Source organism: Zosterops lateralis (genome assembly GCF_965231275.1).
Source record: "Zosterops lateralis genome assembly, chromosome: 21".
NCBI classification, from domain to species: Eukaryota; Metazoa; Chordata; class Aves; order Passeriformes; family Zosteropidae; genus Zosterops; species Zosterops lateralis.
Window position 1 is genome coordinate 2,202,450 of NC_139781.1, and position 13,455 is coordinate 2,215,904.

Sequence of the window (13,455 nt, forward strand, 5' to 3'; positions counted from 1 at the left end):
AGAGTGTGCTTAACTTCAGATATCTTCAGACATTCTTCAGCATTTATATGGCTGCCTGTGTTCCAGCAGTGGATAGGCTATTTCTTCTTCTTCCAAGAGTTTTTCCACCATCTAAACCGCACAGCTCTTGTAAAGGACATAACTTCTCCCTTCCTAGCGTCAACAGGAGCAAATTTTAGAAGCAGGTATCTGTCAGTACTATTTCAAAATTCCAGAAAACACCGCTACAGTTTACAAGATCATTGTAACTCTCATTACTCTGATCTATGGAAAATGGTAAAAAACAATTTCAAAAGCTTCAACACCTGTGTGTTAAACTGAGCAGAGATAACAAGGGCTTTTGGAGTCCTGTATCCCACACCCAGTTCGTGGTATTTCTTCTTTATAGTCTTAAAAGGAAGCATCAGAAAACACCTCAATGGAGGAGGTGCTGACAGACTGAAAACTTTAATTGAGACTCCTTTCCCACAGTGCCTCCCACACAAAGCTGCAGAGTTTAAAGATTTTAACAGCTTGTAAGCATGAGACAATTCTTTTTCCTGTGACCTTGCTTAATCTCTGCTAACTGGTATTAAAACATCAGATTTCAGTAAAAATCAGTTCCTTGAGCCAAACTGGGCAAGGTATCTAATATACCACAGCTGCACCTCAATTCCCAGAGTCTTACTTATGATGTCTCATATTTAGTACACATAAGCACTGGTCAGTCTGTGCAGTGGGATGTTTTACTGCCCTCACAACAAAGTTATGGAAATCATCCCTTGCTCTGTATTAAAATTTAACATCTACTGCTAAGCTGAGAACAGCCAGAGAGAAAAACTCACCCAGAAGCAGGAAATTTCTATGCCAACTTTTTCCATTCTGTCCTGTCTCCAAATGGACAAATCCTTTCTTTGCAATGTAAGTGCTCTGGGACACACTTCACCTATGCCTCTGTCTGCTGTGAGCATAGTCCTATCCTGTATTCTGCAGCACTGGCCCATAGCTCAGCACATCTTTGTAGCACTTCAGAAATCAGTACGTCAGCAAGAGTCTCAAAAGAAAACAAATGTCATTATAAAAGATTATTAGGGAATGTTTTGGTGATGTTCCCCTTAAGACTATCAAATAAAAAGATTAAAAAATTGACTAAAATCCATGGAAGTAGCAACAATTACCTGTACTAGTCAAGGAAAAGTAAGTTCTGGTGATATAAAGCTTTGCTAGGAAAGCCAGGGAGGCCAGTTCCTCTGCCCCCACCCTCCCTCCCAAACACTTCTGTCAAGTAATATCCACACACAAATAAGTATCTGACTTAGATCAAACCAGTGTTTCAACTCAACTAGAACTCTGTCTTTGAACTTACAGGGCATGCATCATTTTGTTCACATAACAGGAGCCTGTGTGGGAAGAACATGAAATGCAAGATCATCATGGGAAATTGGAGTCACAAATGACATGGCTCCTCCCTGAAACCCATCTGGAAATTCTGAGTAACTGCTTGGATAGAGCCAATTCAATCAAATTTCAGCAACATCTGATTTATTCCAAATACCACAAGTTACATCAACTCATGAAAGTTATCTTGCTTGAGCATGTCCTTTTCTAAGCATGAATTTCATAAGGAGAACATGTCTGAAACTCCTAATTTTCAATGCATGTCTTTTAAGTAAGATAAACAAATAAGTATTTCAAATCTGGCCATTTCATTAGTTACACCAAATTCTACTGCTGAGACCTTAAACTTATGACAGTAAGTTTAAGTTTCAGCAAAACTCCCTTTAAAAACTTCATGGAGCCCCCCGCCCCCCCATAAACTTCATTTTACAGATACAGTAATTTTGTAGTAATTTTTGATTATAAAATTTATTTTTCCTTGATTTTCAGGTACCTTTCATAAATAGTCAACTCCCAGAGTAAATTTGCTCTACAAAACACAGTAATGCATTCTCCTGTGCCAAAGCATTCATATTCTATAATTCAGTTTTCCCAGAAAAACAGTGAAATGGTTATCAATATTTGATAACCCTGGATCTATTGAAAAAGCTTTGGGACAGCATCATTATGCTCTCCTCCTTTCATAAAGATAATAATCTAAGGACTGTCCTTCCATTTGTGGCATTTTCCTTTGCTTTCTTTCAAGAAGTGTTGCTAAGGAAACAGACTCTCATCTACCATTAGGTCCAAGGGTCTAGCAAGGTTTTTCTCAGGAATAATAGAGTCACAATTGCAAAACCAGGGGTTTTTGTTTTGATTGTTTGTTTTTAAATAAAGAAAAAAATTAAGGCAGAATTATTACATTCTCAACACATGCAATACACAAAAAACACATATTCCCTAGGACACACTCTTCTCTTCTAAACAAGATTTTCCCTCCTAACAAAATAAGGAGAATCTTTTAACCCATCATTAAAACAAAAATTTGGGTTTTTTTTTTCATTTAAAGAGCCAGTATGGTATTAGCTTTGCCCTTTGAGAGAAGGCAGCAAACAGTTCTGTTAAGCAACAGTTCCCTGAAGTAACGACCTGGCACTGTGTGCACAAAATCATTACAGACCTGTTTACTGAACTGACTCACACAGAGTAACTAAGCCTGGCTCAATAAATTCAGATTTATATACTTCATTTGGACTTTCTGTTATTGTGGGTTTACACCATGAGCCATTTTAGTAATAAACATATATTCCACTAGAACAGATCTTAGGATTTGCCCAAATTAAAGCGCTTGTTATTTGTAAAGTCAGTGTCTACAAGCAGACTCAAAGCAACTAGCTTTTATTGGCTTGGATAAAATTTAGAAATATGAACAGCTCCAAGTTTTAGTAAAGTCTCATCTATATAGAGATGAAATGGCAGGCAAAGCCAAGAGTCAGTACAAAATGTCTATGTGAAAATAATTTTGCCTCAGTTTCAACAGAGGTAATCAGTAAATACTTGAAGATCACAGTGCTAATACCTTAATTTTATATTTTAACAACAGCATTTTTGAAAACAAAAAGGAGTTTAAAGATACAATATTATTAATCCCTCTTAAGGGCAACACCATCATAAATATATACAGATCTATATACCCCTTCTAATTTGTGAAGTGAAATTGAATGCTGAACTGCCTTAATATACTTCAGCCCAGTTCTGGCTCAGAACATATCTGTGCTATGTATTGTGTGCTATATACAAATATACACATGTATATAATAAATGTGTTCAGTACTTATGTATTTCCAAATGCCTTTCAAACACAGCTCTTGCTCAGACACCTCTTTCTTTTGCTGAGGAGCTGTAGTGATAGGAAATTGTTAGAAAGTGATAAGAACAAACCCCTCTCACTCTGCTGGAGCCTGGTGGGTGAGCAGAACCTGCCCCGCACTGGGTGATGTCCATGTCACAGCAACACAATCAACTACCAACCTCAAGGGGCCCAAATCAGCACAACAGCAATCCTGAAACCTCTTCAGTGTCCTTGAACCTGAGGGAAAAGCACTCAGTACACCCTCTCAAGTGTCAGTTTGGAACCCCAATCCTACCCCTTCAGGAATGTGGGATGCTCTGAAATCACTCCTACACAACCTTGTAACTCAGGATATGTTGTTAAAATATAAAATATGATGGTGTAACTGAGAGTTGCTTACACTGGAGATGTTCAGCCTGGAGAAGCAGAGGCTATTTCCCTCAGGTGGAGTGGTTAAGTGGAACACACAACAAAAAGACTGATTACATCACACAGTCAGTAGACACAGGTCTATGCTGGTTAAAAAAAGGTGGGTTAAACCCAGTTTTAGCCATTAGGTTAATGCACTTAAGCCCTGGAGTCCTCCAATTTCTGTTTCCTACTTTCTTCTGCAGACTCTGCCATGGAAAATCTCCCTCTACCTGCCTGTTCCCTACTATCTCCCTCCTCTATAACAGATACATATTCTAGCCTTGATGGGCTAAACCAACACAGAGTTAAAAATTTATGCACCTATGCTTTTACATCCAATAGGCACAAAGTATTACTTCAAATTCTATGAAATAGATTAAAAACTAAAACTAAAATAAAGAATGGAAACCATTTTGTTCAGTATTTCAAGTGTCTAAAAGCAGGAGTTTAAAACTTCAGTGCCAAAGCCTAGAGTCTTACTGCTGTACAGAATACATGAAAAAGTAATTTATCAACCTGTTATGAAATTCTGTGGTAACCTGCTTCCAAGTTCAGAGTATTTTCTTGAAGGAGCTGTAAAACATAAGGTATTTTTCATAATCTGGATTGGTTTATTTTTATGCATTCAGGTGGGATAGTCAATTTAACACATTCAGTCTAAAGGACTATTTTGCCCATGGAAAAATTTCTTCATTCTAAAATGCAATATTCAACACTCTAGAACATTCGGACATGGTTTACCTCCTAGTAATGAAATAGAAATCACCAAGTCTGAATCTCTCTCTCTGCAGAAGGTTTTAATCATACAGTTCCTTTCCACTGCGTTTCACTGATATAACTGAAGAGAAAATCAAATTTAACATGTAGGTTTTCTAAGGAATGCAGTAATAGCTTTTTAAACTATGGGTATTCTCATCCCTCCTCAGAATTTAGGCAGATGCATCCAATTAATGATGAATCATTCCACATAAATTTCCTGTTTAGAACATACTAGCAATATCAGCACAACAACCTACAGAGCTCAAAATGGTCACAGATCACCATTTTTGGTTACAGACCTGAAAAAGTGCAGGGTGGGGGCGTCCCAAGAAAGAAATTGCTCACTCCAGATTCCTAGATGACCATTATGCTGCTTCAAAGGAACTACACTACTGTATGCAGATAGAGATGTGTATGTCACAGACTGGATATGATATACAGCCAGAGATCACCAGCAGAAATAACTGAATTTATTTACTGTGATCCTAAGGACTACTCAGCATATTTGCAATAAAATTATTTGTGAAGGGAATTGTGTATATTTTGATTGCTAAGCACAAGGGCATTTAAAAACAGCTGTTCTTTTGTACCATTTTACTGAGAAAGCTGGGCCACAACTCCACAGAAGGTGCTGAAAAGAGTAAGAATGAATTAGACAAACAACCTGGTTCTGTTTATATCTCCAAAATAACTGAAGCAAAGTGCCTCCCAGTATCAAAGGAAAATAAAGTCAGCAGCCATCTGAACTGCATCCTCAACTGAAAGTTTTGGTCAGGTTCCACTTTCTGCAGTAGAGCCCATTCTCATTCTCTATCTACTTTGTTGATTAATTTCTGCCTTTCCTGAGTAAGTTTTTCCCTTTCAGGAACTGTCACATCTTCTGCAGCAGCCTGTTACCCACATACGTATTGCTGAAGCAAGCTGGAATGTCCTGGTCTCCAATCCTTCCCAGGGAGGCCTGTGAAGCTCCAAACTCTCCAAGCCCATGGACATCTCAATGGTGCTTCTTTTATTCCTCAAATGCTCCTCTGGAAGCCCCAGAGTTGAAAAGACTGGCCACAAGAAGGAAACTGATCACAAGTAACCCTCTCTACCGTTTTTTATATGACTGATAGAAGGGAACACCTTTTTTGTACATTCTGATACAAACTCTACGTTTCAGTGATATTTGAAGTTTGGTTGTTATTAAAAAAAAAAAAAAATGCAACCTGGAAATATTTTAAGTACCATAACCATAAAAAAGATTTACCATAAAAGGTAACAAAATCCAATATGCACTAATTGTTACATTTTATTTTAAGTGCTTCTGAAGATCTTTCTTAAAAATAGGTTGGTACGTAGTTCCACTTTCCTCATCTTGAAAATTACTGATCTATCCTCTGAAAAGCCTCATATAAACTTCCACAGCATGTGGCCATCCTGTAAATACTGCACTGAAATTTCCATTCCCTTTAATTTTCATCACTTTTCACATACTTTGACTTCAGCTTTCAGAGTTAGAATGCAGTGACAGGGATCTTATAACCAATTTTAAAGGTATTTAAGAGTACAGCCCTATTTGTGAGAATGGAAAAATCTATGAGGAACAAAAACTTTTTTCTTGACTTTATCAACTCATTCCTAGCCTCAGGGGGAAATTTTCTGTACAAGCTCATTGTTCTTGATCAGGCACTGTAAAGCACACACCTAAATGAAACACTTTCCAGTACAGGGGGAAAGTTGTTTTTCATTCAGTCTGGCTCACTAATGGTTAAGATTTTAAGCCTTTCAATCCTCAACAAAGAAATTGCTTTGAATTTTATTAAAAGGTTCTTCTCACTGACCATTTTGAATGCTGAGGTTTTCAAGGACACAAGCAGAGAATTCCAAATTTCATAACAAATAAATTGAACACAGTAAAGGTAACCAGGTCTTTCAGAAGTTTGTAAGGGCTCCAGGAGATGAGCAGTTATCTTCTTCAAGCTCAGCAGAGAAACAGGAAATGAACTTCAGGTTGCAACTAACTAGAGAGACATGTAAGAAACAACATCTCCCATTCTAATATTATTTAATGCCAGGACAGACAAGGCATTTTAACAGCAAAGAGGAAGATCCTGTAATGGACAAAAGCCTCAAATCTAAAGTGATCAAGAAGCACTAATTATTTTAAGTGATGACAATTTTAGAGGTTTACACGTGCCAGAATACAGCTTCTACTTTAAAGCACAATAAAGTCTATTGTAACTGAGAGGTACTAAAATCCATTGATTCTTTAGAGAATGAACTTAAGAAAACTCTTAGAAAAACAAGTAGAAAGCTTGCTACTAGCTCTAGTGATAAACTTATTAGTTTTCACTCTATGCAAAGGGAATGGAACAATATTAAGGTGAATGAATTTAGGTGTAGATCAAAACATGAAGATTATGCTGCCAGGGAGTGAAGGATTATCATCACTTACCTCCCTCATCCAGAAGATTCCCACTCAGGGGCTGGGATGTATCTGAAGAGTAACATGTAATGGAAATTTGTAGCATTAAATTAACTGCAGCTGATTGGAAGCACCTGATGGAGAAGAGGTGAGAATACCTGCTGTTTTAGAAGTGTGAATAGGATAATCCCCAAATCTGACTTTCTGGTCTTCTGGCCTGACATTAACTACTAAGGTTAAAATTTGTCTGAAAACTGGAAAAATACTGTAATAACCAGTTACAATAAGCTACTGAAGAGTAGTTTACAGACCAATAAAATGAGAATAGCTTCAACTTATGTTTTTTAACTGCAAGCATGGCCTCATGACACCAGTAATCAAATATCCAGGCAATACTCTTAGCATCAAAAGGAGACAGGTTTTCACTGACCCGTACAGTGACACAGCCAAAAAACCCAAAACAAACCAAAAGCACACCTATCATCTCCTCAACAGACTAGTTAAATGCAAATACTAGTTAAAGGCAAGGCTACAGAAAACAAATTCTTACCTAGTAAGTGTGTACTCCCTGAGTCCTGAATGCAGGTTCATGGCGGAAAAAGTACCTATGCATCCTCGCAATCGCTTATCTCGACCGATCTTCCACGTTACAAACAGTGGGCTGTGGTGGGGAGGAAAAGAGACATCACAGTGACCACACGAGCAATTCCGAGAGTTGGTGTGAAGTATCAGCAACAGTGCCCTTTCATTTCAAGGCAACAGGGGGAAAATTTCTAAAATAACTGTATCTGAGCAGGCCATAGCAGTGAGAAATGTCCTTAGCAATTCTTTTGACTGCTCTAGAAACATTGTTCGTGTGATATAACAGAAAATAAGATTACTGAAAGAGTTTAGGGACAGAATGACACTGCTTGGTAACAGATCCGATATGCTCAGTGTACCTGTTACCCATTAACCTTCTCTGTGAATGGGGAAAGCCTCACCTTGGAGATCTGTATATAAAGAAACCTTAATGGAAGGGAAAAATACCCCTGTCACAGTAGCCATTCATCCTCCCGAACATAAACACTTTGGTCCTTAATACTGCTGGCTACAAACAGATATCCTTGGAAGACAACAAAATTTAGGAATACCCTCTAAACATAAAGAACTACCAGAGGAAAGGATATTTCTTCCATGAATTCCAAGAATCCCAAGTTAGCATTAGAAAATATCAAAAATGACCAGAAGTAGAGCAAAATCTCTAAGTTGAACACATGACCATGACAGTTACAAAGAAATACTAATAACAAACCAATCCATACACTAAATTAATCAGAGACAGGAGAACCATCCAGCTCTTGGGAACCAAACCTTTCCCTGCAGTTCTAGAGAACCGCATTAATCAATACACAAGCAAGAGGAAACTACACTAGCTTGAATTTCTCCAGGGAGTGCCCATGGCTCCTGGATACCAACCCTAACAAATATTTCTAATACTGACATGAACAGGGATGTTTCAAGAAGAAAAGCACATAAAATTTACTCTTTTTCTAGCAAGGTGACAAATCAAAGTGCATTGTATTACATGAGCAGACCAGTCACTGCACAAGTGCAGAGTGCAGCAGAGATGGGGTTAACTGTGCTGGGGGTACATCCACAGGAATGGGGCACTTCGGGACTCTGAAGGAACAGCCCTTTTCTCCTTCCACACCATTGGCTTTGTCTGGTGTGGCACAAGATGCTTGTCCTGTGATGGCAGAAAAGGACATGCCTCAGTCTGCAGCATTAACACAGCAGCACCCAGCCCTCTCCTAACTTGCCAAAACCTGTTATCACCTGCTGGTACAGCAACTTCCTCCTCTACTCGACTGAGCTGGACAAGTTCCCTTCTTTCAATGATGATGAATAAAAGAGGAAGCTGAAGGCTGAAGTCATAGTTTTCTTTTGGATTTCCTTTTATTTCTTTTTTACTGCCCCCCCCCCTTTTTAAAAAAAAGTAGTTTAGTAAGTACTGGAAAGCATAAAGCCATTACCAAACATTTAATAAAATGTGGGCTATTTATTTTCCATTCAGATCAACAACTGGCATTTTACCACATTTTCAAGAAAGGTATCCCAGTCACCCTTAATGGTACCAACAAAATTATTAGATCGCAATGGCATTGAAATCCGTCTCTCTTCTTGAACAGAAATAAGCATGAATAAGACTCAGAATGGACTTCAGGATTATTCTCTTGACCTTTATCTTTGGATTATGAGATTTATTAGCTGTAATACACTTAGTGAAGGGTTGGAATTCAGGGAAACATATACATATTTACTTTCCTGTCAAAAGTGAGTTCCTTTGAAGATGTATCATTGCTGCTACTTTAAAAGGACCAGAGAAGAACAGAGAACTTCACTGAATATCAAATACTACTTAAGCATTTGCATACGCTTTGAAGGTCCTTATCAATGAGTACCAAGACAAAATGTAAAAGTTATATACGTATTTTTGTACTACTACTGGCACTAGGAGTTCTATAAACATACTGTTCAGACTGAGTTGGGTAAATGAACCACCACTGGTAGCCATTATTACCATACAACACAAAGCCTGACTAAGGATGTTTTTCCAGCCTTTCAACTTCTGTATTGCTCCCCAGAAGCCACTAAAGGTACGAGGATGTCTACACAGGAAATCTAAGCCTACTGAACAGAATTACTTAATTACCATCACAGATGTCTTCAAAGTGTAATATGGACCAGAGGTTCAGAACAGTCAGTGACCCAAAAGGATTCTAACTCCTAAAATTCAAGGAATAAGGCTGAAAAGAGACCTTCAGGGCTCCTGCTATTGTAAGGAATAATTACATAATTTTGTTCATAAATGATCCATGTTCTACTGTTACAAGTAGAAATAATGGAGACAAAATCCCCAAAATGAAAAATTTGAAGGTTGCTTCAAAACCTTGCTGAAGTTCAAAACCTCTGGAAACATTCTGATTTCCTGCCAAAATGTTTTCCCAGCCAGACTGTACCTAGCTATTCTTGTGCCAACATTGTTCTTTAGTTTAAAGAGTTTTTTCCCTTCCTGGTTATTATTCCTCAAAGTATTTACAGAAATAATTCACATGAAGTCTCTTCAGACTTCGCTGAGCTGAGCGGGATGTGCTCATTCAGTTCCCTCTCAAAGGAGACATTTCCATTCTGACCATCACATCTCTTCTCTACACTTTTTTCCAGTTTAAATTTCCTTCTTCAACATCCATATTTGGAACCACAGACAGAATTACAGAGGAGGGTCTTGCACCTGATCTCTGAACTAGGAAGACTGACTGCTACTTTTTAGTACTAACTCTTACAGCCTAAAATGAAGCCTTCAGAGAGCATTTCTAGTCTTACACTAAACAAAGAACCTGCTCACAGAAGCTAGACAAGCTGTGGAGAGAAAAGAGTTTTTCTTACTAGTGATGTTATTTTGCTTTTTATTGGCATCCTTGGCTTCAGCTGCCAGCCTATCTTCCTCAAGCCTGCAATTCTTTTCTTGTGTTCTAAAGCCAATAACCCACAAATAAACTTGCTATCTGACATAACTGCAAATTTAAAGTTGAAGTCCCTGTCAAAAGCAGCTAAGTAAATCAGTTCATTTTCAACTTGAAAAAATAAATTCCTTTTCATCTGTTACCTGTTTTTCTAAAAGTAAAAACAAGGGGTTTTTTGTGAGCAACACACTGTTAGACCTAAAAATCTTTAGTAAGAAGCAGGAAAGGTGGCAGATGCTTGGATTCCTTGTTATCCAATGATGTACAGCAAGGAATGCATGACATCCTGGAGACCAGTCTTCTTTTTGCCTAAGGAAGTTTGAAGCTACAAACCCCACAAGAGTCACAGAGCATACTGGGTGGAGTGCTCTCACCTTTCAGTCTGGTTCCCTCCTGATGTAGTCAGAAAGCTGCAGATGATGATGTTGTTTGTTAGTTTTAAAAAAACATTCACCAAAGCAGACTTTGCACTTCCCTGGGAGGTGCTCTAATAATCAGCTTCAAGCAGTTCTCTTACTCAGTTTAGGATGAAGCATAAAAGCAGAACAGCTCCGAGCTTGGGAGTGAGCAGTCCTGAACCACCAGACTCGGAAATTTTTTTGTTCAGTTTCCCTTTGTGGTGCCAGGAACCTCTAACAAGCTGCTGACAGTGTAAACAGGAGTTTTGCAAAGCACCACTGAGAATCAGTAGCTGAAAGATGGTGGAAGGCACTTCAAACCATAAAGGAACAGAAGAGACTAAATCCAGATCCTCTGAAGCCCCTGTAAACATGACAATCGTTCTTCTTTCTTAAGGGTCTACATTTTGATTTTTTCGTTTGTTTGAGAGCCAGGCACTAAAATATTTCTATCCAAAACTATTTACAGCAAATTCACAAGCAACCTGAAGACTGGAAACTCATCACCCAGACTTGCATAACTTACTATTTATCAAAAAGTCTTGCCTAGCTCTAATCGAAATAGCAGGAACTGTTTCAGATGTTTATATAGAGGTTGTCAGGCACTACTGCATGAGAACCAGCTGATCATGTTACTGTTTCTTCCGTTCAGTTGCAAAACTGAACTGAAGAGACTGCTACAACACAATGAGTTTAAACTGATATTACTTCCTTATATGCAGTCATCAAAAGTGGCACACGTACACAGTCTGTCTCCTTGTCAGATTCTAAAACACACCCAATGCCCTCAATACCGACCTTAAAGGCAAGCCAGAAAATGTGTGGCTGAAGCTCAGGTGCTTGGGTCACCCCATCAGTGCTGCCCATGTCACACTCCAGCTATTACACCCTCCTCATTAATGAAAAAACTAGGACAGCCCAGTACTTTACCTGACCATTAATCTGCTGCAACTCCTGGAGAACTGGAACAATCCCTGTGCAGGCCACAATGTATAAACCCACCTAACAGTGAAAGCAAGTATCAGAATAGTCTCTGATACATCATGCTAAAGTGTGCTTGGGGCATTGGTCATGTTTCACAGCCAAAATCTCCTTAACCAATTGCTCACCTGTTGCTATACATTATTGAAAATATTTAGACTGAAAGCACAAGTCAAAGCTATTTTAGCAGTCAGCTACCACAGTTAAGAGTCATCATGCCAATAACTTACACTGACATCACACAGAATGCACTGTTAAAAATATCTTCTTTCAATATAAAGCAGCACTGGATACAAGCTGCCTCTTATTTACCAAAAAAAGTGAAAGGATTCTTCAAGTTTGGGTGTGGGAGAGAAAGCAAGAACCAGGAATAAACTGGTCTTGTCCTGGTACCACCAGTATGAAAAGTTTCTCTTCCCTGTTATGGATATGGAGAAAAAGAAAGTGGGGGAAGGTGAGAAAAACAGGGGAAAGAAAGGGTAACAGATGAAGAATATTTCTTTACTTTTATAAAAGATGAGTGAGAAATGTTTGTTTCATTTGAAGACTTCAAGTAATAAAAAACTTGGAGGACTTTGAAGTGAAAAGGATTAAACTTGATGAACTGGAAGGTAAAATGATATTTAGATAGACATTTTAATTACAGTTATTTAACTAGTACCTTTTATAACCAGAGGAGGTAAGAAAGCCTCTACAGCCCTCATGTTACTTGACACCAGAGCTGCAGGATGTGACACTTCGAAAAGCTGCACACTCATCCCTTTGTAAGACCAGAGTGCCTCCACTTCAGCTCTGAAGATCTCCAGGCTCTCACATGCCCAGGAAGTGCCTGGAACAAGTGAACAAACTATTGTTCCCAGTTCCAGAAACTTTAACATTTATGTTCTTTTACACAAAGCTTACTCTGTTGGAAGAACAACTCTTCCAACTACTGTATTTCAGAAATCAACATTTATACATCAATTTCTTTATGCATAGAAGCCCCTTAGTATATTCAGTGATTTTCCTGAAATGATCACTTGCCCCAGAGAGATCAGGCTCAAACCTGAGCTGCTAGGTGTGAATTTGTTAGCAACTTCTGCTTATCTAAGCAGCTAATCTTAAGGAAGGTCAGAAAGCAGCTACTATTTTAAGAATATCTAGTTTAAACAAGAGTATAATCAGGGTTAAAAATAAAAGAACTGCTGCCCGGTAGGTCATTTCTAAAGAACCTACAACACCTTAATTAACGTCACATTAAAATTTTATTTTTAAAAAGGAGATAAATTCACAAATACAGCGAGATGATGTGTCTGCTCCTTCAGCTGCAGCATCAGAGCTGCTATTCTAGTACACTCTATTACACGAGCTCAGGCAATACAGGCAGCATTCCAGGAAAGAGAAGGTACAATTAACAATTAAAAAAGGGACAACAGGAAATTTTAGGTATGCTCAGACTGAATGCTTAGTCAGACACGACCAACAAAACACCAAAACAAAGGAAAAAAGTCATTATTTTGCACCTCTTCCCTTTAACTCTCACAAGACAATCTCCCTCAAGTTCATGAAACAAAATGAGTTTCTATGACATATGTTTGCTGTTCACTTTGCTAAAATAAATATTTACATACAACAAAACCCCGAGTGCCTCATAAATCACACACGTTGGTTATGTATAGCTTATTAAGCGTAGCTAAAAAAAGTCTGAATATTTACAGTTCCTCAGAGTGCACTTCAAGAAACAACCTTCAAAATCATGACATTCTCCACAGTGTATTTCTTGGGGCAGTACAGTCACTTAAGTCT

General features: G+C 38.3%; 1 protein-coding gene across 3 annotated transcripts in view; it reads right to left on the reverse strand.

Moving 5' to 3' along the window:
* AMMECR1 (AMMECR nuclear protein 1) overlaps nt 1-13,455 on the reverse strand; it is a gene marked incomplete at its 5' end in the record, with an annotated part of 79,997 nt that overhangs the window by 22,071 nt on the left and 44,471 nt on the right. For all 3 annotated transcript variants that reach the window (XR_014591517.1, XM_083876507.1, XM_083876506.1), the window contains one exon: nt 7,336-7,446. Coding sequence is in view for 2 of the 3 variants with exons in the window: in XM_083876507.1 (XP_083732633.1) it covers nt 7,336-7,446 (111 nt within the window). The remainder of the gene's footprint in view (nt 1-7,335; nt 7,447-13,455) is intronic.